This window comes from Oryx dammah, unplaced genomic scaffold, assembly GCF_014754425.2.
Source record: "Oryx dammah isolate SB20612 unplaced genomic scaffold, SCBI_Odam_1.1 HiC_scaffold_10, whole genome shotgun sequence".
Taxonomy (NCBI): domain Eukaryota; kingdom Metazoa; phylum Chordata; class Mammalia; order Artiodactyla; family Bovidae; genus Oryx; species Oryx dammah.
Genome location: NW_024070194.1, coordinates 9163819 through 9188602, shown reverse-complemented (window position 1 = coordinate 9188602; position 24784 = coordinate 9163819). Strand labels below are relative to the sequence as shown.

At 45.7% G+C, this 24784-nt stretch overlaps 1 protein-coding gene and 1 non-coding gene across 2 annotated transcripts; one reads left to right on the top strand and one right to left on the bottom strand.

The window, feature by feature from the left end:
• Positions 1-644: 644 nt before the first annotated feature.
• LOC120869428 (spleen trypsin inhibitor I-like) lies at positions 645-20431 on the bottom strand. Its single transcript, XM_040248745.1, has 5 exons — positions 20357-20431; positions 5763-5889; positions 4055-4096; positions 1286-1481; positions 645-846 (listed from the first exon to the last, which is right to left on the bottom strand). Exons 1-5 carry the CDS (start codon positions 20429-20431, stop codon positions 813-815), a joined length of 474 nt encoding a protein of 157 aa, XP_040104679.1. The 3' UTR covers positions 645-812.
• TRNAC-GCA lies at positions 11342-11413 on the top strand. Its single transcript has one exon. It is a non-coding gene; the product is annotated as a tRNA-Cys (tRNA).
• Positions 20432-24784: the final 4353 nt, after the last annotated feature.

Here is a 24784-nt window from a genome sequence, read left to right as displayed (position 1 = left end):
TAAATGGATACCAAAAATTCCACCAAGGCCTCACACAAGGAGGGCAGTGATGGCATGGTGAGGATGCCATGAGTATGTGGGTTGAGACAACAATCCTGGTGTCAAATCTCAGGCTCTCTAGTTACTCTGCTCAAGAGGAATGTGCTCTTCCTGCACTCTTTCCTTCCTCACATAATTTTGAACTGCTTCCTTCATGCCAGGAACTGTGCTAAGTGCTCAGGATAAAGGGAAGACATGCTGTCATGGTGCTTAGAGCCAACTGGATAAGATAGAACTAAGGTGTATAGACCCACGTTGTTCAGTCACTAAGTCGTGTCCAACTCTTTGTGACCCAATGGGCTGCAGCATGCCAGACTTCCCTTTTACTTTGTCTCAGAGTTTGCTCAGACTCATGCCCACTGAGTTGGTGATGCCACCCAACCATCTCATCCTCTGCTGTCCCCTTCTCCTCCTGCTCTCAATCTTTCCCAGCATCATAAAGTGAAGTGAATTTACTCAGTTGTGTCCTACTCTTTGCGACCCCATGGACTGTAGCCTACCAGGCTCCTCTCTCCATGGGATTTTCCAGGCAAGAACACTGGAGTGGGTTGCCATTTCCTTCTCCAGGAGATCTTCCTGACCCAGGGATTGAACCCAGGTCTCCCACATTGTAGTCAGATGCTTTTACCATCTGAGCCACCAGGGAAGTCTCTCAGCATCATGGAGGAAAAGAAACAGGCAGGCTCTGCTGAGGAAGGTAGGGGAGAGAAGACATGCAAGGAGACTGAACTGTTTCAGGAGCAGCCCAGACTTTCATGGGTCCTCCTCAGACTTCAGAGTTTTGGAGCATGACTCTTCCCACGTCTTCTGCAAGGAAAAAAAAAAAGAACTTCCTGAGTGACTTCATTGTAGCCCCAAACCTAGATACTGTTCATCTTGACAGATCCTAGATTTTCAAAAGAAATATGAAACCAACAAAAAGGCAGTGAATTTTCCGAGCCTGGATGGGGGGAGGCGCTCAGGAGTCCTGCAGACCTACCCTGGAGGGTGGTTGAGTCAGTGTTCCCAACTGAGAAAGAGGAGCATGTGATCAGGCTGAGAGGATCACAAAGAGGCCTCTGGGGTTGACTTTCTGCCATTCTCTCCCTGGAGAACTTGCTCAGTGTGTGGTTTCACAGGATACTGCAGCCTCTCCTGGCAGCAGCGAGGAGGAAGACACTGTGCAGGGTGAATGGTGTGTGGCCCCCTGAGCTCCGCCCCTTTCCCCAGCCCCTCCCCTCCCACCCTGCCCTGCGCCCTGTCTTACCTCCGGGACCACGCCGCATGATCGCAGGTCCTCATGCACAGCGCTATGGTTTGGAAGTTATTCAAGTTCCCTTTGCAGCCACCGTAGAAAAAGCGTTGGCATTGCCCGGTCTTGGCATCGTAGAAGTACCTCAACTTCTTGGCCTTGCAGGGACCTATTAATTTAGGCTTCAGGCAGAAGGCAGGCTTAGAAGCTGCTGGAATGAGAGGGACAGTGGCTTAGTTATGAAGATGGTTATCACAACTCCATATAAGGTCAACAATTAGAACTGTCAGTTTGTTTGCCATAGAGAATGTTGGAGTTGTGGGGGATGGTCAAATTGAGAAGGCCATTTGAAAACCTCCTTTCTGGGACAGAATTATGAATGTTGCTAGATGTAACATGATATAATAATCATGTTCAAATATATATATCTTCTCATGAAGTATTTTAAGGAAAATTGGTATAATGCCTTTGATTAGCCTTAAAAGTTCTATAAGACTTCCGAGGTGGTTCAGTGGTTAAGAACCTCCTCCCAACTAAGGAATCCTGGGTTCAATCCCTTGTCAGGGAACTAAGGGCCCATATGCCATGGGGCAACTAAGCTGGTGGGCCACAATTACTGAGCCTTCAACCTGCAACTAAGACCCAATATATCCACATAAATATGTGTGTGTGTGCACGCGTGTGCACACCACGTCGCTTCAGTCGTGTCGGACTCCTTGCGACACTACAAACTGTAGCCCACCAGGCTCATCTGTCCCAGGGATTCTCCAGGCAAGAATACTGGAGTGGGTTGCTGTGCCCTCTTCCAGGGTGTCTTCCCGACCCAGGGATCGAACCTGGGTCTCTTGCATCTCCTGCATTGGCAGGTGGGTTCTTTACCACTAGCACCACCTGGGAAGCCAAAAATAAATACACAAATGCTCAAAACAAAACCCGCAACTCTAAAACAAGAAAAAGAGCTCCGAGGGGAAAAATATTTGCTATAGGTCAGTGACTACTGGGTCTGGATACCAGGGTTTTATAATACCATTCTCTGTGCTTATGTGCATGTTAAAAACTTTCCACCATTAATTTAAAAAATGTGAAGGAAACATGCTGCAATGGAAAAAGGCATGAAGAAAACATATCAGTGTGTTTCCTTTGGATACCTCAGGAGGATTCTATAAATTGAATAATGATATGCCGATATTGTGATTATAAGAAGAAATATGTTTTTTTGTTCTTTTCCTAAGTTCCTAAAAACGGTGGTATTTCTTATGTGATGAGAACAATAAAAGTGTCTTTTGGTATGTGATGTCAGTGATTTTGGAAAGACCCTCATAACCCCAGCGTGGGCTCTGAATGCACAGGAAGGACTGCCTGGCAGGAGAGAGGGTTGGTGCTTTCCTTGCTACCCTCCTCCTTGATCTTTTATCTTCCCTCCTCCTCCTCCTCCTTGCCTCCACCTCAGGGAGGGGAGAGGAGCTGTCAGTTGAACAATCACCAATAGCTAATGATTTAATGCATCATGACTAGGTAATGAAGCCTCCACAGATACCTTAACATAGCAAGACATTCATATTATTCAAGAAACCTGAGATCGATTCAGGGAACAACATAAATAAAGGCTCCATCAAGGCTCACGTGGACCACTGCAGCAGCCTGCTCCCTGGGCCTCCGTGTCTGCCCTTCATCCCCTAGAGGGCACTCTCTGCACTGCAGCCTCAGGGATCCTGTTACTATTTTGATTCCTACCCCATTGCTCCCATGACCAATCCCTCAGTGACTCCCCATTTCTCTGGGAGTCAAATTTTGATCTTAATAAGTCCCACAAGTCTCCTCATGACCTGCCCCCATGGCCTCTCAGACTCATCGCCTTCCACTCCCCTCCCCTCCACCCACCCAGCTCCATCCACCCTGATCCTGGCTGCGGTTCCAACACACACCAGGCACGTTAGTTCTGCAGCCTCTGCTCAAAGCCTCCTATCACAGAAGGTTTCCCTGACCCTGGAGAGAAAGAGCACAGCAAACTTTTTCCACGTCCCTCTCTACCTTCAGGAAACATAATCTACCATAGGATTTCTCCCCTCTGCTATTGTTTGTCTCCCTCCTAGAAGGCAAGTTATTTTGCCATATTTTTTTCACAGCTGCTTCCCCACCCCAAGAACAATGCTTTGTAGGGACCTAGTAACTTCCATCTTCATTCTCTCAGCAAGTGCACAGTCATTGAATAGAGTGAGTATGACTTGAATTCCTTTTAGTAAAAAAATCTACTTGATGATCAGGCACATCAGACTCCGCACACAGATGGCTCAAGACTATCCTCAGTTCAGATGCCAGCCCAATGATCCTGAATAACTCACACTTGTGACCAACTGGCTAAAGTCAAAGGTACCACGACCTCTCTTCCATCTTCACTCACTCAATAGAACCAGTGACTGAATTCAGGAAAGCGCTTCACTTACTTTTTCCAGAAATTTAGAAAGGAGGCGACTCAGAGACAGAGAAACAGAGGAGACGTGTAGGGCAAAGGGGGAGTGGAGGTGTGTGAAGCCTTCATGTCCCAGTGAGCAAAGCATGCTCACATCACCTCCTTGTGTTCATCTCCCTGAAAATACTCTGAACCCCAATGTTTATGGATATTATTGAGTTTTCAATAAATCGGCATATTGATTGAATTGTCAGCTGTTGATAATTGATCCCGGTTAGTATCCTCCACTCTCCCCAGAGGTGCCGGCGTGGTGAAGGGGCATGAAGGTTCAAACCTTTACAAGGTGGTTTAAATTTTTTTAGACCAGTCCGTACCTGAATGGTTCTCATTTTGTCCTCCATAAGTCATCACATAACCTATGAAAGACAGTAAATTCCAAGAGTTTGAGAAGGCCTGGACCAAGAACCAGGAAAACAATCAAAAGCAGATTATAAAATAACAGTCAAAGGGGACAAGGGAAAGGGCTTGGAGACTTTACTAATAGTGTACCAGCCTTGGTCCCATGAGCCAACCATGCAAGGGCTGTGTTTCTTACCTTTCCCTGAAGTTGCTCTGCTCAGTCCTATATCTTTCTGATTCATTTTAATAATAAAGAAATATCATTACATGATACTTAAATATTCTTTTTTGCTCAAGGAAAGTACTCAGACATATTTTTTCAAAATTAACACATCTAAGTAGAAAATGGACAAAAGTGGTCATGAAATGTGATCAAACTCTATATTCCTGACAGGTAATCGTTTCAAAGAACCCATGGAACATGTACCCCTGTTCAGATGAGGAAACTGCAGATGACTTGCCCCAGGACACTAGGCATGGTGGTAGGGGGTCAGGACAGGGTACTGTCCAGTCACATCCCACTTGACACACTTGCTGATTTGGCCAGGAACTATGAAAATATACATAATGGTAAGAGCTTCCAGGTATTTTCATTACTCCTCTGTGCCCGCGTCTCACCTCAGCCCCCAAATCACAATGTAGAGTGAGTCTGAATTTTTCTCTGACACCAAATGTGTGATGTCTCAACCAACACCAACCAATTCCCCAAACACCCACTGGGTGTCGCACGGTCAATTTACTTCTGATAGTGTATGGGTGGACTTGGTGCAGATCCTGCTGGTTGAGAGCTCTTACTGTCCTCAGTTCAGATATGAGTCATGTGATCGCAAATAATTCATGCTTGTGACCAACTGGGTGAAAATCAGAGCTTCCATGACCCCTACCTCCATGTTCAATAACTCTATAGACCCAGCGACTGAACTCAGGAAACACCTCACTTACTGTACCCATGTTATTGTAAAAGATAAAGCTTGGGGACAGTGAAATGGAGGAGATGGGTAAGGCAAAGGCGGAGTGGAGGTGTGTAGAGCCTCCATACCCCAGTGAGCCTCACGTCACCTCCTTGTGTTCATCACCCTGAAAGCTCTCTAAACACCAATGCTTATGGATTTTTATGTAGGCTTCAAATCAAAGGCATATTGATTGATATGTGGCCATTGGTGATTGACTGAGTCTCAGTGTCCTCCACTCTCCCCAGAAATGCTGTCATGGGGCCTGGTGAAAATTCTAACTTGCAAATGCATGTTTGTCTTGCTTTGGAGATAAGCGCAGTTCTGAAGTTATCGTCAGTTGCTGTCCATGACTCATCTCATGACCTATGAAAAACAGTGAATTCCAAGAGGTTCAAAAGGCCTGCCTCATGAATCAGTCAAGGATCAAATATATATCTTTTTATTACCCTACAGTGAGGATCAGAGACACTGTACTGACCAGGAATAGAGTCTCAGGGAGGTGGTCCCTGATCTGGTACTTTACCTTGATATATATTCTTTTAATTCTAATTTTCCTTTTTTTTTTTCCATGTTGAGAGTGGTGAAATGTTCTTGGAGTAAAAACTGCCCAATTTCCCAGGAGAAATACAGAGAGGGCTGGCAGCACCCACCCCACCCATGCCCCCCGCCCTTTCCATGAACACCCCTCATTTCCCTCCAGTGTGTAGAGGAGAGGTGAGCCCAGACATACCGTGGTCATGGCTCTTGTTAATATCCTCTGGGGTGCCATCCACCAGGATAACCAGGAGGAAGAGAAGGGCTGCAGAGAGGCAGAGTCGGTTCATCTTCATGGACTTGCAGGAGGGCTCCTGAGGATGCTGAGGATGGATGGAGCTTTTAATATCCTGGCCGAGGGGTGTGATCAGGCAATGAAGAGGGAAGAGAAGAAGGGGAGGAGTTGGGTCAGTCCTCTTTATTGTGCAATCTCCACCTGACTTCGTGTTTCTGGTTGCTGGGGCCAAATACCAAGGAACAGCGCTTCTCAGACTTGACTCCGCCTGTGGGTATCCTGTGAACACAGATCGTGATTCCAATGTGGTCACTCAGGGAGCGTCCCAGTACCTAGAGCAGTGCATGGAACATGATAGATAGTCAGTGAGTGGATAAGAGCCGATCAAAGGACAGATAGGATATCAGCACTGTGTTAGCTCACCCACAACAACCACTGTGCGAGCTCAGCCTCCTGCAGGCGTCATCACATCTTGGCATCAACACCGTTCATCCATCTCCACCCCCTTCACCTACTTTAGAAGACAGAAGTGACACAGCACACCTTTGTGCAACCAGCACCACAGTTTCTCCACTGGATGGACCCTTGCTTTTTCCCTGCCACTGGTCCAAGTGGAACTCAGCTGCAGAAGATAATGTTCTGCTTGAGCAGCCACCCTATTTTCTGGGTAGAAAAAGGAGTAAGGGGAGGGGCAGAGAAGGGGCAGGGAGCGGATCTCAGGGGACCTTGGAAGATCCACTGCAACTTCCCCTTCCTCCTGCTCTCTCCTCCAGTGGCATCGGGGTCACAGCACCTCAGTCCCAGTACCAGCGCTGCCTTTTCCTAACTCTGTATCTGAGCATGTGAATCTCCCAGAGTCCGTGTCTTCAGGTATCACGTGATATCAGCACTGCCCACATCATGAGGTCGCTGTGGAGTCAACGGACACAACGGACATATGTTCGTTTTCCCTAAGATGTCAAAGTCTCTTCTACTATCAATAATAATAGCAGTAAGTAATTACCGTGGGTAAAAACGTAGCTTTTTATATGTTAAGTATTATCCTAAGCACTTGACATATATTAACTCCAATAATTTGCAAAAATCCTAAAGGAGGGGGTGAGGAACTATTGACATTTCTTCATTTACAGAGGAGGAACCTGAGGTGAAAGTAAATAAAGTAATTTGCCTACAGTCATAGAATGGAGAGAGGATTTGAAGTCGGGGCTCTGGTTTCTGAGTCTGTGCACGTGCACTCAGTTGCATTGTTGGCTGAAAACAATGGTGCACACGTGAGGGGTGACACACCCACAGTCCCTTCACTCACTCCTGTATATGCACTCCCAGTTACAACCACTGACCACAAGCCCTGCACTCAGTCATTCACACACATTCTTCTGTTAATACACACACACATACACCCTGTGCTCCACTCCAGGCTCAAGGAGGAGGGAGCTGGGCTCAGTGCCCAGAAGCCCCAGAAGCAAGTCCAGCCAAACATCAAGCAGGCTCAGAGCTGGGTGATGAGCTGCAGAGGACACGGGGGGCTGCCTTCCTGCACAGACACCCTTTCCCTTGAGAAGGGCTGCTGCTGCTGCTGCTGCTAAGTTGCTTCGGTCGTGTCCAACTCTGTGCGACCCCATGGAGGGCCCCCGATCAGGCTTCACCATCCCTGGAATTCTCTAGGCAAGAACACTGGAGTGGGTTGCCATTTCCTTCTCCAATGCATTAAAGTGAAAAATGAAAGTGCAAAGCTCAGTCGTGTCCGACCCCTAACGACCCCATGGACTGCAGCCTACCAGGCTCCTCCGTCCATGGGATTTTCCAGGCAAGAGTACTGGAGTGGGGTTGCCATTACAAGAGCTCTCAATACCGAGCTGCTGCAGGGCAGAAGGGCATTGGGAGTGGGTGACTCACTGAGAACAAGCCACTGTGAGTGGAGGGTCCCTCTCTCCTGAGACATTCCACGTGCGTGATTTCATTTAGCCTCAAGTCAGTCCTACAGCATCTGGGATTCTCATCCCATTGTGTCAGAGAAGGAAAACCACTTGCTCAGGACACAACCTGTGGATGGTAGGATTCTAGCTCATGAGGCCCGCTGGCCCTGTGCCTATTCCCCTCAGTCTGTCCACCTGAGATCAGGCAGCTGCAGAGAATCCTCCTAACAGCAGAAACTTTTTTCCTGCCCTCCCCTCTCTCATCTGTCTGTCTTTCTCTCCCAACGTCCTCCTTTCCTGGTCCTCCTCACTCTGGTCCAGGTTAGACACCCCCTGTTGGGCTCAGCCTCCCTTCCCCTCCCACCTCCAGCTCATGCATGACCGAGGTCTCTAATTATAAACCTCCCCAGCCTCTGCATGTATCTTCAGAGAAATAACAAGGCAAGAACATCACAGGCATTGTATTCTGGATAAAGATCCAAGACTGTGGGATTCCAGATCATATCTCTGCTTCTATTCCACAGTTCTTCCCTCTGAAGCAGAAGACTTTTGGATCTCATGCTATCTAAGGCCACATGGTGAAATGGATGGAATGTACCAGAAGCAGACAGAAGGTATTCAGACGTTTGAAATGCTGCGCCCTCTGAGAGGGACATTCATATCCAAGTCATGAGCAAACACTTTCTTACTTCGAGATATAATAGCACCTCACTTTTTGGACCTACAGAGTCTTCCTTCTTAAATGTGAGGTCATGAATAATGTTTTAAAAGGATTATTTCAAGTATTAAAAGGAAAAGCAAAAACAAAAGATTGCACATCTGGCTAGAATATATCAACGATTGTTAGCCCACACAGTACATTTCACAATTTTAAAAAGTTTGCCAGAAAAAAAAAAAAAAAAAGTTTGCCAGGATTTAACAGTGGGAGTTTTACAGAAAATGAATTTCTAGCACTGTTTGAAAAAGTAAACCATCTGGCAACCACACAGTCCTACCATTTATCAAGGGCAGTGGACTGCGGCTTTGAGTGAGCACCAGAATCCCTTAGCCATTTGGTCAAATACAGATCTGGGAGCTCCACTTTCTGAGATCTGATTTGGGAGGACAGGAGTGGGACCTCAGGGTCCACATCTACCAGGTTTCGGGGGCTGAGGGTGCTGCTCAAGGGACCATGCTCTGAAAGCCGTGAACTGAGGGACAGCTGCTCTCTTCTCAAGAGGGGAGCTTTCTCCAGTTTCCATAATCTCCGTGGTTCCTTTTTGTCCCCCTGCTTCCACCCCGACTCCAAATACTCCCACCCCCATTACTCACCTAGCCTGGAGAGCATTTTGGGCTTCCCTGATAGTTCAGTTGGTAAAGAATCCACCTGCAGTGTGGGAGACCTGGGTTCAATCCTTAGGTTGGGAAGATCCCCTAGAGAAGGGAAAGGCTACCCACTCCAGTGTTCTGGCCTGGAGAATTCCATGGACTGTACTGGAGAATTCCATGGGGTTGCAAAGAGTCGGACATTACTGAGTGACTTTCACTCCCTTCCCTGGAGGACATTTAACTTTATGACCTGTAAAGTGTTCATAGTAAGTGTAAGTGTTCATAGTAATTGTTCAGGGGAAAGTAGCTTTTTATTATTTAACCATCTTAGAAGTTAAGTTTCAAAGTTCCTATTTTAGAGATGAATAAACAGAACTACAGCTAAGGCTTCCTTAGGGTTCAGACGGTAAGGAATCTGCCTGGAATGCAGGAGATCCAAGTTCGATCCCTGGTTTGGGAAGATCCCCTGGAGAAGGGACTGGCAATCCACTCCAATATTCTGGCCTGGAGAATTCCATGGACAGAGGAGTCTGGAGGGTTACAGTCCATGGGATCGCAAAGAGACGGACATGACTGAAGGACTAATACGCACACAAGGAAAAGTGACTTGCTGGAGGAATTATAGGTTAAAAAACAGGAGGAAGACACATGCCAAAACCTGTTAGTCATGTGTCCCCAGTTACTTGGATGTTACCAAAATACAGACAACATCCAGGCAATACTATCTGATATTAACATAGATGACGTGTCAAAGGTTTTGGGTGAGACTTCATCAGTATCAAATCATATTTATCAAGAAAAAGAAGTGGGTCCCAGCAGTTCTGGCTGCAGGAGGAGGGGTAGCATCCAGGCACTCAGGTTCCAGAAGGTTCTGGAGGTGATGGTGGGGGTAGAGGATGAAGGTGAGGAGGCAGTGAGGAAGAAGAGTAAGACAAGATCCTGGATTCAATCCCAGGCTCTATAGACACTCCAGTGATGTGCAACTTTGCTCCTGCATTCCTTCCTTCCTTCCTCCAATGTTCATGGACTGTATCCTTTGTGCCAGGAGCTGCACAGCATTCTAGGGATAAAGAGAAGACTTGCTCTCATGGTGCTTAGAGTCAACTGGATGAGACAGAACTAAAGCAAGCAGGCCCGTAGGGGGAAGGGAAGAGGAAGATTTCTGCTGAGGAGGGGAGGGTTGAGAAGGAAAAGGCAGAGGCTGAAATTTTTCAGAAGCAGCCAGAACACAGCCCTGGGTGGATCCTCCTTATACTTCAGCATCTCAAGGGAGCACAGTTCACGGGTTCTCTGTAAAAGAGAAGGAACTTGCTGATTGACATCTCTGAAGTCCCAGAGTTGAGCACTGTACACCCCGACAGGTCCTAGACCATCCCAGAAATGTGCAACCACAGTCCTCCCAGGACCAGGGTAACCAACAAAAAGCAAGGGAGTTTTCCAGGCCGAGGTGGGGCACTGAGGAGCACTCCAGACCTGCTCTGCAGAGTGACTGACTCAGTGTTCCCATCTGAAAAATGGGAGCATGTGAGTAGAATCAGATTATGATGATGGGGCTTCTGGGGGTGACCTTTTGCCACACTGGCCCATGGAGGACATGCTCAGTCCACGGATACTACAGCCACTTCTCCAGGGAGGCATCGAGGGAAAAAGTCACTGGGGTGTTGTGAAGGGTGTGTGGTTTCCTGAGCTCCCATCTCTTTCTCTTTCCCCTCCCACCCTGCCCTGTGCTCTGTCTTTCTCCAGGACCCGATAACACTATCACAAGTCCTCACCCAGTACTCCCTGATCTTGAAGTTGCTCTTTTTAGCATTGCAGCTGCCGTGTGAAAAGGTCTTCCAGAACCTGGGCTTGACAACATAGAAGTGTTTGAATATTTTGGCCTTGCTTGAATACCTGTATGGAGGCCAAGGCAGAAGTTAGGCTGTGGGGAGGTAGGCATGGGAGGGTCAGATAGGAGGTCAGACAGCTCAGTCTGCAAGATGAACAACTGAAATCCCCAGTTTGTTTGCAACAGAGAGTGGTAGGGGTGTGAAATGTGAAATGGCTGTTTGGTACCCTCCTTTCCTGGACATTATTATTAATATGGTTAGGCATGATAATGACAAGGTAATATTGTAAATAATTCCTATTACTACTGAATATTTATAGATGAATTGGCAGGATGCTATTGATTGGCATCAAAATACATCAAAAAGAGGATACAGTTTAAGAATATTCTCTATATGTTGATAATGATTGGAGCTAGACAATAGTCCATGGGTTTATACTATTTTCTGTACATATGTGTGTGGTTGACAGTTTCCACCCTGAAATGATTCCCTGGTGGCTCAGATGGTAAAGCGCCTGCCTGCAATGCAGGAGACCCAGGTTCAATTCCTGGGTGGGGAAGATCCCCTGGAGAAGGAAATGGCAACTCACTCCAGTACTCTTGCCTAGAAAATTCCATGGATGGAGGAGCCTGGTGGGCTACAGTCCATGGGGTCACAAAGAGTCAGACACGACTGAGCAACTTCACGATGACCCTGAAATGAAAGTGTGAAGGCATCAAGCAGTAATGGAGAAATGCAAGGAAGAAAACACACCAGTGTGTTTACTTTGGTTACATCTTGAACAACGGAATAAAGGACTATTGAGGGATATTGATGTTGCAACTTTCATAAGAAATACTAATTTGTTCTTCATCCCATTCCTGGCACAAAGCTCCTAACACGCAGTTGAAGTTTCCAGGGAGATGACAGCAACAAAAACTCGTTTCTCACGTGAAGGAGGTGACTAGTAAAGCCTCAACCTAACCCAAGAATGGAGATTTGTTGCCTGGGGAAGCAGCACCTTCCCAAAATTCTGGGGTCAGAATTTTCTTTCCCCTTTTCCCCTTCTCTTGCCTCCACACCTCAGTGTGGGGAGAGGGCTAGAGGTTGAATCAGTCATAAATGTCTAAAGCTTTAATGCATCGTGATTTACGATGATGCATTACATAATGCATAGTACTTCAACAGAGCAATCATTCATGTTATCAAGAGAGCTGAGATCGACCCCAGGACCAATACAGGTACACAGTCCATCTTGACTCACCTGGGCCACTGCAGCAGCCTGCCCAGGGTCCTCTTTCTCTGCCTTTTGCTCCCTAGAGGTCACTCTCCACACTGCAGCCACAGGGAGTCTGTTAAAACTAAAGTCCTATCCCATTGTTGGGCTTCCCTAATGGCTCAGAGGGTAAAGAATCTGCCTACAGTTAGGGAGGCCCAAGTCCAATCCCTGGATTGGGAAGATCTCCTGGAGAAGGGCATGGTAATCCACTCCAGTATTCTTGCCTGGAGAATTCCATGAACAGGAACCTGGCGGGCTACAGTCCATGGGGTCACAGAGAGTCAGATACGATTGAGTAACACTTTCATCCCATTGTTCCCATGACCAATCCCTCACAATTTCCCAGCTCTCTCAGAGTCAAATTCTGATTCTTAGGAAGTCCTACAAGGTTCCTCACGACCTGCCCCCATGGCCTCTCTGCCTCGTCCCCTTCCACTCGCCTCCCCTCCCCCACTCAGCTCCAGCCACCCTGGTCCTGGCTGCTGCGCAAACACACTAGGCTCATTTTTGTCAGCCTCTACTCCTTATTCCAGTGTTTCTTTAACTTCAGCCTCCTGTATCTCCATCACTCTCTTTCTACAAAACACTCATCACCACCTGGCATGGGATTTTCCGGCCTTAATTGTCTATCACCCTCTTTGAAAGCATATTATATTACTAATTTTCTTTTCTGCTGCTTTCCTACACCAAGAAATATAAGTTTTAGGGGAGGAAAAACATAAGTATTTGATGAATATTTGTCAAGAGGATGAATTTCCCATTTCATCCTCATGCCAAGTTCATAATCTTTGAAGAGACTGAATATAATAAAACTTCTGTTAGTCTATTTGATGATGAGGCTTATTTATATAATTATGAGTCTCTTCTAACATCCTTTATCATGATAGGAAGATAAAAATAATAGTCTGACTGGGAGGAAAGAATATGAGCCTTGAGTTTTGACTAATATAGTGCCAGCCTGGAAAAAGCTCTCTTGGCTCCACGAGCAAATCACAGAAGTCCTTCATTTCCTACTCTGCCTGCAGTTGCCTCTGGAGGAAAGAAACTCAGCTGTCACTCAGCTTTCTGATTTATTTCATAACAGAGAAATGATTATTATTTCACACACAAATTTCTATTTGGGTAAGTAGTGAGGAAACGTAGGTAGACAAGTCTTCTGGACTAAAACACTTTGGTGGAAAATGGACATCATTGACCATGACTGTGTAAACTCTTCATACTCATGACTCTTTCAAAAAGCTTATGTAGCCTGGTCCCCCCATTCAGGTGAGGAAATTGCAGATGCCTTGCCCGAGGACACACAGCATGTGAGTGGCAGGATTGGGTCAGGAAAAGACACTCTCCTGTCACAACCCATTGTATAAACTACCTGAATATGCCAGGGATTCTGAAAATGCAGAGAAGTGTCCCTAATACAATAGTCCCCTCTCCAAACCCCAACACAGACACAGAGAATAAAGAAGAGTGAGTCTAGGTTGTTTCCCTGACTCCAAACATGTGGGGTCTCTGAAAATAGCCCCCAGTTCCCCAACACACCACTGTCTCAGGGAGATGAAATGATGTGCCCAAGAGCGCACAACAGCACAGTGAGTTACTTAAGCCAGTCTCCTTTCATTAACACCAAGGCATTATCCTATTACACTGTTACAAATTAATAATTTTAGTAAGAATTAACTTTGTTGTATATTCACAGTATTAATGTTACTGCTATCAGATCTGACTTTGGTAAAAGTTACTCTGGCAATACCTGTGCAAATCACTTTAAAAATAACTTTTTCTTCTGATCACAACATGATGAGATTGATAGACAAAGCAAAAAGCAACCTCTGAGTTCCAAGACCTGCCCTCGTACCACAGTGGGCCTGATATTCTTCTGCTCAATATTAACATTTAAACAGAACCTCAATATCAGACAAGGTCATTCTATGTCCATGAAATATCAGGACAAAAATAAAACATTCGGTAATCATGTTTGAACACAGACAAAACAAGCTAAATTACAGGAACAACCAAAATGACCAGACATCCCCCTATCTTGAGTAACTGCTACTTCTGGGAAGGAAATGGCCACGTGGTGTAGTATTCTTGCCTGAAAAATCCCGTGGACAGAGGAGCCTGGTGGACTACAGTCCATGGGGTTACAAAGAGTCAGATGTGCCTGAGTGACTTGAGTTGAGCAGAGCAGACTTCAACTAGAAACCAGATTGTTTCTAGTGGTCTCTGGCTAAAAATACTAACAAATACAACCATTATCCTTATTTTATAATAAAGAATGGAAAGCTCAGAGATGTTGAGAAATGTGCCCAAGTCTATGGGAAGTAGTGAGTAATAGCACCAGCACCGGCACCATCTGTGTTTTTGTTTATTTCATTACCGTTCTTTCTGTGATCCCCATGCCTCGCTTTCCTCATCTGTAGTAAAACTGATAACTCTGTTCTCCAAAAATGTCTCCAACATACATCCTCCCAGAGGCAGGAGCAAGAAAACATCATCAAAGTCCCTCTACTTGGGAGAATGGGGGCCCGCAGTGTGAGCAAATGAATACAGCAGCTGAGAGCCATCTCCATGCCTCCGTTTCCTCCCTTGAAGGATTCTTAGGATGATAAACAGAATACAGGCAAAATGCTAACACAGAGCCTGGGATGCAAAAAAGGTAGTTGCCCTTTCTTTAACTGAAGTAAGAAACCCCCTCTCCACATGTGACCTCAGGGAATCAGATTCCTTAGAAAAGTGGACAACTGAGTCTAATATCCATTCTCCTTCTGAGAGTCCAGGAGAACAACCTGCCCCCAAATTTGACTGAACGTAGAAGTAAGGAGTAAAAGCCTACATATTGAGGTGTCTGTGTCCCAGGTTTTTGTGTAGCTTGGAGCAGCTATGAAAAAGTAGATGATGCCATAGTGTGTTTGTTTCCTATACCTGGTAGGGCACACTCTGTGGATGGGGAAAAGGGAGGTAGCCACTGCTAAGCAGAGCAGAGAGAAGGACCACCATTTCTATGGACCCTACTGGTTAAGGTTTGTAGTTGCAAACAACAGACTCCACTCCAGTCAGTTTAATTCTGAATATGCATTTATTGAAATATAAGCCGCAGTGTTTGAAGCTATAGAAAAGAAAATTGAAACATCATTGTGCAGTCAAGGAGCTTCTTTATCCCAAACCCTTCTCTCATGACTGATGCTGAGAACTGGAGGCTGGGAATTCCACCATGACCCCCGACAAGAAGAGCAGTGATGGTGGGGAGGGGGATGACGGTGAGGATGCCGTGAGGATTCGGGTGAAAACAAAAGTCCTGTCATCAAACGGCAGGCTCTATAGTTACTGTGGGCATGAGGAATGTGCTCCATCCAGCATTCCTTGCTTCCTCAAAGAACTATGAACTGTCTCCTTGGTGCCAGGAACTGCGCTAAGCACTCGGGATAAAGAGAGGGCTGGCTCTCATGGTGCTGAGAGACAGTTGGATGAGACAGAATTAAGACATGTAGACCCATGGATGAAAGGAAATAGGTTCTGCTGAGGAGAGTAGGGGACAGAAGAACTGAGAGGAGACTGAACTGTTTCAGAAGCAGCCACAGCCCAGTCCTGCAGGGATCCTCCTCGGACTTCAGAGTTTCAGGGACCACTCTTTGCATGTCCTCTGCAAAAATAAAGGAACTTGCTGAGTTCCAGCTCCAGGTGTGGACACCGGTCATCTTGACATATCCAAGATTTTCCAAAAAATGTGGAACCATAGGCCCCAAGACCCGAATGGCCAACGAGAAGGAAATGAGTTTTTCAAGCCTCGGGTGGGGGTTGGGAGTGCCAGGAGCACTGCAGACCTGCCTTGGAGGGTGGCTGAATCAGTGTTGCCATCTGAGAAAGGGGAGCATATGATCAAGCTCAGACGATCATAAAGAGGCATCCAGGGTTGACCTTCTGCCAAGGTGACCCCTGAAGGACATGCTCAGGGTTACAAGTTTCACAGGACACGGCAGCCTCTTCTCCTGGGAGGCAACAAGGAGGAAAGACACTGTGCAGGTGTGAATGGTGTGTGGTCTCCTGAGCTCCACCTCTTTCCCCAGCCTTCCCCTCCCACCCTGACCTGCCACCTGTCTTACCACCAGGACCCTTCGTGTGAGCACAGGTCTTTATGCATCCTTCTTCTATGAGGGAGTTGTTGACCTTTAAGCTCTCTGTACATCCTCCATGTACTGAGCTCTAAAGATGTCCATCCCCATCATTACATTTGAACTTCTCCGTATCACCCTTGATGAAGCACCTGGTCTTTCAGCCCCTGCAAGGACTTGTGAATTTTTCCTCCAGACAGAAAGCAGGTCTAGAAGTTGCTGAAATGGGAAGGGCAATGGGTCAGTTATGAGGACAGTCATCACAGCTCAGTGTACAAGGTCAACAAGGGAACCACCAGGTTTGGTTTTTGGTTTGTTTGTTTGCTTGTTTTGCAATAGAGAATTTAAGGTGGTGGAGGATGGTCATATTGAAAAGCCCATTTGTAAACCTCCTTTCTGGGACATCATGATGAATGTTGCTAGGCATGACGTGCTACAGTAACCATGTACAAATGTGTATCTCCTCATGAAGTAGCCTCAAAAACTTCTACAGGACTTCCCTGGTGGTCCAGTGATTAAAAATCCACCCCAATGCAGGAGTCCCAGGTTCAATCGCTTGTCAGGGAACCAAGGTCTCACATGCTGCAGGGCATATAAGCCAGCAGGCCACAACTAAGACCTAACACACCCAAATAAATATACAAATGAACCAGAAAAACCACAACTCTACAAGAACAGAAAGAGATCACATGTAAAAAAAAATGTATGTCCTATATGTCAAATTGCTGGGTCTGAATACCTGGGTTTTATAGTGTTATATTAATATTAATAATATTATCAAGTATGTTATTACATTAATATTACATTTATAGTTATATTCATTATAATACTATAGCATTAATAATAGTATTATTAATTATATTATGGTATTGTTAATTATATTAAATATTATAATTATTATTCATTACATTAATATATGTCTGGGTATGTGGGTTTTATAATACTATTAATATTCTCTGTGCTTATGTGTATAGTAAAAACTTTCCACCATTAATAAAAAATATGAAGGAATTACGCTGTAATGGAAAAAGTCATGAAGAAAACATACCAGTGTGTTCACTTTGGTGACATCAGGAGCATTGTATAAATTGAATGCTGATACTGTTGATACTGCAATTATAAGAAGAAACACATGTGTTTATTTTCTCATCCTTTTCCTGGCACTGAGTTGCTAAAAATCTTGGTATCTCTTATGTGATGAGAACAATAAAAGTGGCTTCTGATATGTGACATCAGTGACTTTGGAAAGACCCTCATAACCCCAGCACGGACTCTGAATGCACAGGAAGGACTGTCTGGCAGGAGGGAGGGTTTGAACTTTCATTCCCATCCTCCCCCATGGTCTTCTCTTCTCCATCCCCTCTTCTACGACCTCAGGGAGGGTAATAGAACTATCAGTTGAACAGTCACCAATAGCTAATGATTTAATTCATCATGACTAAGTAATGAAGCCTCCTCAACAGAGCAAGACATTCATGTTATTCAAGAGACTTGGGATCCACCTAGGGAACAACATGGATCCCGCTCCATCAGGGCTCACGTGGACCACTGCAGCAGCCTGCTCCCTGGGCCTCCGTGTCTGCCCTTCATCCCCTAGAGGGCACTCTCTGCACTGCAGCCTCAGGGATCCTGTTACTATTCAGTCTTACCCCATTGCTCCCATGACCAATCCCTCAGTGACTCCTCCTTTCACTGAGTCAAATTCTGATCTTAATAAGTCCCACAAGTCTCCTCATGACCTGCCCCCATGGCCTCTCAGCCTCATAGCCTTTCACTCCCCTCCCCTTTCACTCCTCTCCGCTCCACCCACCCAGCTCCATCCACCCTGGTCCTGGCTGCGGTTCCAACACACACCAGGCATATCACTTCTGCAGCATCTGCTCAAAGCCTCCTATCACAGAAGATTTCCCTGACCCTGGAGAGAAAAAGCACAACATCCTTTCTCCACGTCCCTCTCTACCTTCAAGAAACTTATGACCTACCATAGGATTTCTCCCCTCTGCTATTGTTTGTCTCCCTCCTAGAAGGCAAGTTATTTTGCCATATATTTTTCACAGCTGTTTCCCCACCCCAAGAACGATGCTTTGTAGGGACTTAATTCCTATTTTCATTTTCTCAACAAATACACAGTCTTCAATAGAATGGATATGATCGAATTCTTTTTAGTAAAATATCTATTTGATGATCGGACACATTTACATAATCATCTCTAATATTCAATCTACTGAGATGATAATAAAATAACATGATCCATGTCATCACTGTATTATTATTAACCCCAAAACCTCTCTGAATCCAAATATTTATAGATTTTTATGGAGGTTTTCGATAAATAGCCATACTGACTGAATTATCGGCCATGGCTGATTGATCTCAATCTCAGAGTCCTTCAGTATCCCAAGAGCTACTGCAAGAAAGTGGTGAAAGTTCAAGCATCTAAGTGAGTGTTTGAGGTTTCAGTCCAAACCTGAAAGCTTCCTGGTTGCCTTTCTTGAGTGCTGTCATGACCTATGAAAGAAGATAAATTCCAAGAAGTTTAGGAGGCCAGGGCCATGAACCAAGACAAAGATCAAATATAGATAATAAAAGAATAGTCAGGAGGGGACCTGGAAACTATGCGAATCAGCCTTGGTCCCACGAGCCAACCACACAAGGGCTGTGTTTCTTTCTTACCCTGCAGTTACTCTACTCTTTTGGTCCCAGGTCTTTCTGGTTTAGTTTAATAATGGAGGAATATCAATATATGACAGCTAAATATTTTTTCTTGCCCAAGGAAGGTACATAGACATTTTTTTAATGAACACATCTTACTAGAAAATGGAAAAAATTGGCCATGAAATGTGGTTAAACTCTTTATATTAATGACAGATAATCTTTTCAAAGAACCCATGGAACATGTACCCCCATGTTCAGATGAGGAAACTGCAGATGATTTGCCCCAGGACACAAGCACGTGGGTAGTGGGGTCAGGACTAGGTACTGTCTAGTCACAACCCATTTGATACAGTACCTGATTCTGCCAGAAATTCTGAAAATACAGTTTACCTGTAGAGTTTCTGGATCCCGTGTCCTACTTTCATTACTTCCCTGTCCTTAAGCCTCATCTAACCCCTGATATCACAGGTGAGAATGAGTCTGAGTTTACCCTGATGCCAAATATGTGATGTCTCTATCAACGCTAACCAATTATCAAACAGCCACAGTCAATTTACTTCTGGTAGTGTATCAGTGGGCTTAGCGCAGATTCTGTAGGTTGAGGGCTCAAGACTGTCCTCAGTTCAGATGCAAGCCACATGATCTCGAATAACTCATACTTGCGACCAACTGGCCCAAAATCAGAGGTTCTGTGACTCCACCTCCATGTTCAATAACTCTATAGACCCAGCGACTGAACTCAGGAAACACCTCGCTTACTGTACGCATGTTATTATAAAAGATAAAGCTTGGGGACAGTGAAATGGAGGAGACGGGTAGGGCAAAGGTGGAGTGGAGGTGTGTGGAGCCTCCATACCCCAGTGAGCCCAGCACCCTCACGTCACCTCCTTGTGTTCATCACCCTGAAAACTCTCTAAACACCAATGTTCATGGATTTTTATTTAGGTTTCAATACAAAGGCATATTGATTGAATCAGTGGTCATTGGTGATTGAGCTCAATCTCCATTCCCTCCCCTCTCCCCTGAGTTGCTGACATGGATGGTATTGAAAAATTTAACCTTTAAGTGCCTGTTTGTCTTCTTCTGGAGACAAAGGCAGTTCTGATGATATCTTGGATGGACTTTCATGACCTATGAAAGACAGTGAATGCCCAGAGGTTCAGGAGGCCTGGGTCATGAATACGGCCAAGGATGAAATATGGATGTTTTTATTACACAACAGTAAGGATCAGAGACACTGACCAGGAAAAGAGGCTCAAGGATGTGGTCCCTGACTTGGTACTTTTTTTTAAATTCTAATTTTCTTTTTTCTTTTTTTCCATGTTGAGAGTGGTGAAATGTTCCTGCAGTTAAAACTAGCCGATTTCCAGGGAGAAATCCAGAGGGTGCTGGCAGCACCCACCCTACCCCTGCTCCCCAGCCCCTTGTGTGGACTCCCCTCATTTCCCTCCAGTGTGTAGAGGAGAGGTGAGGCTGGACCTACCTGGGTGCCCGGGGTGCTCTCCACCAGGATAACCAGGAGGAACAAAAGGGCTGCAGAGTGGCAGAGCCGGTTCATCTTGGTGGCCTTGCAGGAGGGCTCCTGAAGATGCTGGGGATGGACTGAGCTTTTCCTATCCTGGCTGAGGGGTAGGATCAGGCCATGAGGAGGGGAGTGGGCAAGGGGAGGAGCTGGGTCAGTCCTGTTTATTGTGTGATCTCTCTACCTAACCATGTCTCCTGCTTCTCTCTACAGGGGCCAAATGTTGAAAAAACAGCAGTTCTCAGACCCGCCAATGCCTGTGGGTCTCATGTAAACATAGATAGTGATCTGACAGGTGGGATCTGTCCATCTGAACACCTAGAGCCGTGCCTGGCATAGGATGGATGGTCAGTGAGTGGATGAGAGCCGATCAACGGATAGATAAGTGATCAGCAGTGTGTTAGTGCACATCACCTTTTCAGCCACAGGCAGGTGTCATCTCACCTGGACCTCAATGCCCTGACCCCCCACCCGCCCACCTCAGATGACAGGTGTGACACAGGACACCTTCCTGCAACCATTGTCACAGCTCCTCCCCTGGATGGATGTGTGCTACTTACCAGGCACTGGTCCAGGTAGGAACTTAGCTAGGAAAGGTGACATTATCCTGGGCTGTAACCCTGTTTATGCTTCAGAAAAGGGGTAAAGAGGAGGCTGCAGAGGGGAAGCAGGGAGCTGAACACAGGTGGTGTCCACAGCCTGGCCACATGCCATCCCTCACCTGGTTTCACAAACAGGAGAGCTGTTTGCCGGAGTGGACTTCAGGGGACCTTGGAAGATCAGCTGCAACCTCCTCCTGCTCTCCCTCAGTGGCGATGGGGCCACAGGACCTCAGCTTGGGTACCAGTTCTGTGTTTTCCTAACTTTGTCCCTGATTTAAATCTCCCAGAGTCCTGTGTCCTCAGGTATCAGATGAGATCCGCGCTGCACACATCATGTGGTTGACGTGGAAGCAATGGAGGCAACAGGCATATATTCCTTCTCCCTGAGAAGCCAGAGTCCTTTGCAATGTTAATAATAACAATAATAAGGAGTAATTATAGCAGACAAAACCTAGCTTTTCTATGTGTTACGTGTTATCCTAAGTACTTGACATACATTAACTTAAATAGTCCAGAAAAATCCTAAAAGAGAGGGTGAGAAGCTGTTGATACTTTCTCATGTTACAGAGGAGAAACCTGAGGTAAGAACAAATAAAATAATTTCCTGAAAGCCCTAGAGTGGTCAGAGAGTTTTTGAACCCAGGATTCTGACTTCAGAGTCTGTGCACATGCACTCGGCTGCATTGTAAGCTGTAAACTATAGTGCACACGTGAGGGGTGACACACCCACAATCCCTGCACTCCCATATATTCACTCCCAGTTACAATCATGTAGCACAAGTCTCTTTACTCATCCACACAAAGACAAGCATTTCCTAATCTCTCTCTCTCTCACACATACACACACAGTCACACACACACACTGTGCTCCACTCCAGGCTCAAGGAGAAGGGAGCTGGGCTAATGACCAGAAGCCCCAGGAGCAAGTCCAGCCAAATGTCAAGCAGGCACAGAGCTGGGTGATGAGCTGAGAGGACACGCGGGGCTGCCTTCCTGCACAGACACCCTTTCCCTGGAGAAGGCCAGGAGCTCTCAATACTGAGCTGCCCCAGAACAGAAGGGCTTTGGGAGCCCGTGACTCACCAAACAAGCCACTGTGAGAGGAGGGTCTACTTTCTCCTCAGACAGTCCACATGCATGATTTCATTTAGCTTCATGTCCATCCTACAGCATTTGAGATTCTCATCCCACTGTGTCAAGGAGAAAGCCAAGCCTCAGAGGGGCGAAGCCACTTGCTTAGGACACACAAACAACAGAGGGTACGATGAGGATTCTAGTTCAGGAGGCCTTCTGACCCTGCCCCTCTTCCCCTCAGTCTATCCACCTGAGACCAGGGAGCAGCAGAGACTCCCCCTGACAACAGAGACATCTCTTTTCTCCCCCCTGCTCTGTCATCTGTCTTTCTATCCCAATCTCCTCCTTTCCTGGTCCTCCTCACTCTGATCCAGGTTAGAAGCCCCCAGGCCACAAGCCCCCTGATGGGCTCAGCCTCCTTCTCCCTCCTCCAGCTTGTGAGTAACTGAGGTCTCTAACTACAAACCTGCTGCAATCGTCTTCAGAGAAATAAGAAGGCGGGAACATCACAGGCATTGTGTTCTGGATAAAGATCCAAGACTATGGGACTCCAGATATTATCTCTGCTTCTATTTCTTGGTTCTTCCCTCTGAAATTTAAGAATTTTAGATTCCATGCTATCTAACTGGATAGATAGACTGAAATGGATAGACTGCACCCAGGGTAGACACAAGATATTTAGATTTCTGTGATGTAATGCCCTCTGAGAGGGGCATTCATATCCATGTCATGCTTGGCCTCTTTCTTACTATGTGATATAACAATTTTTGGACCTACAGAGTCTTCCTCCTTAAAAGTGCTGTCATGAATACGGTTATTTAAGGATTATTTTAAGCATTAAAAGGAAGTGCTTGCTGGGGGTGTTCAGTCATGTCCATATCATTTTGAGCCCATGGACTACAGCTTGCCAGACTCCTCTGACCATGGGATTCTCTAGGCAAGAACATCGGAGTGAATAGCCATTCCCTTCTCCAGGGGATCTTCTCAGCCCAGGGGTCGAAAGCAGATCTCCCACATCACAGGTGGATTCTTTACTGTCTGAGCCACCAGGACAGCCCATTAAAGGGAAGAACTTAAATCAAGATTGCATATCCAGCTAGAATATCAGTATTGTTAGCCCACACAGCACATTTCACAGTTTTTGAAAGTTTGCCAGGACTTAATAGTGGGAGTTCATAGAAAATAAATTTCTAGCATTGTTAGAAAAAATAAACAATCTGACAACACAGTCCTGCAATTTATCAAGAACAGTGGATCTCAACCTTGAGTGAGCATCAGAATCCTTTAGACATTAGTTCCAAAACAGATTTGAGAGTTCCAATTTCTAAAGTTTGATTTGGTAGGTCATGTGTAGGACCTGAGTGTCTGCATCTACCAAGTTTCTGGGGCTGAGAGTGCTGCTCAAAGGATCATGCTTTGTTTGTTTGTGTTTTTTTTTTTTTTGCTATGTATCTTCAAAATAACTTTATTAATATTTAAAAGACAAATCAACCACCACCAATACTGATCAATAATATAGTTGAAGGCAAAAATGTATCATTTGTTGTCATATGAAACCAACATTAGATGAAAAACCACAGATGCCTATTACTCAAGATCTTAAAAGAATTTCAGATATCTCCTCCAATGGTTTTGAACCCTAGTTGCACATTAAAAGCATTCTCGGAATGCAAACAAATATACTGATATCAACTTAAGCAAAACTGGGGGATTAAATCATTTATGTGGTTTTTTTTAAGTCCTCAGGAATATGTAGCCAAGAATAAGAACTACCACTATCTGAGATTACAGGGGATTCTGAAGGTTACTAATGTCAGTTCTCCCTTCCAGACCTATCTATATACGGAAAAGTGGATTCTACGGTTATTTCAACTGAATTTTTGGTAAACCCATTTTAGAGCATTTAAACATGGCAGAATTTCAAACTTCAAACATAGGGTAATTCATATTCCCGAACGTTAATGGCGCTGTTGAACACCTGTACTACCAAAAGAGGAGAGGGCAGGTCAACCAGTAACAGAGGTCTGATTAAAAAGAAGTAGTGCAGTAACAAAAAGAATACTTTGGAGCAGTCAACTCTGGCTCAGCTACAGTGTTAACCGAAACCTGAGTTTCCTCACTTGTAAAACTAAAATCAACAATTACTTCATAAATAGATATTAATGAGGTAAAATACCTAAGTAGTATCTGTCAATAATAATGGATCAATTTCATAAAAATAAGCTTATTAATGTATGTTGGGCTTAGCTAAAAACAGAAGGCCTGGGGAAAGATCAGCCCAGGTCACTCTCACAGGCCCATAGGCTCCTTTTCACAAAAGTCCCTGTTGGCGACTACAAAGGACTAGAATGAACAGGAGACCACGTAACCTCAGGCCTACAGGGATAAAGGTCCAGAGGGGAAGCATAGGCTTGTAAAGCCCAGAGGGACCCGAGTCCGTACAACCCGCCCAAAAAGAGCCAGATCTTCGGGATGAACTGAAGGGAGGCCGATGGCGGAGAACAGAGCACACAAGGTCCCTCACCTTCACCACGGCCGTCCCCCAGCTGCCCTGACGACCACTGTCTAGTCCTACTTCAGGCTTGTTTACAACCAGAGCAGCCATCCTAGAAGGAGCCTCGCCACTGAAGCAGCCAAGAAGGCCTTCACATGAGGCAGGGGTAAAGCCACTTGAGGACCACGCTTTGAAAGCTGTAAACTAAGCTGAGGAGAG

What these genes read in the sequence shown, in the direction of transcription:
- LOC120869428 (XM_040248745.1), bottom strand. Translation starts at nt 20,431, where the DNA reads ATGAACCGGCTCTGCCACTCTGCAGCCCTTTTGTTCCTCCTGGTTATC. An exon ending in TAACAAGAGCCATGACCACG is followed by an intron (nt 4,097 to 5,762) that starts GTATGTCTGGGC and finishes TGTCTTTCATAG; the next exon opens with GTTATGTGATGACTTATGGA. An exon ending in CATGCGGCGTGGTCCCGGAG is followed by an intron (nt 847 to 1,285) that starts GTAAGACAGGGC and finishes TTTTCCTTGCAG; the next exon opens with AAGACGTGGGAAGAGTCATG.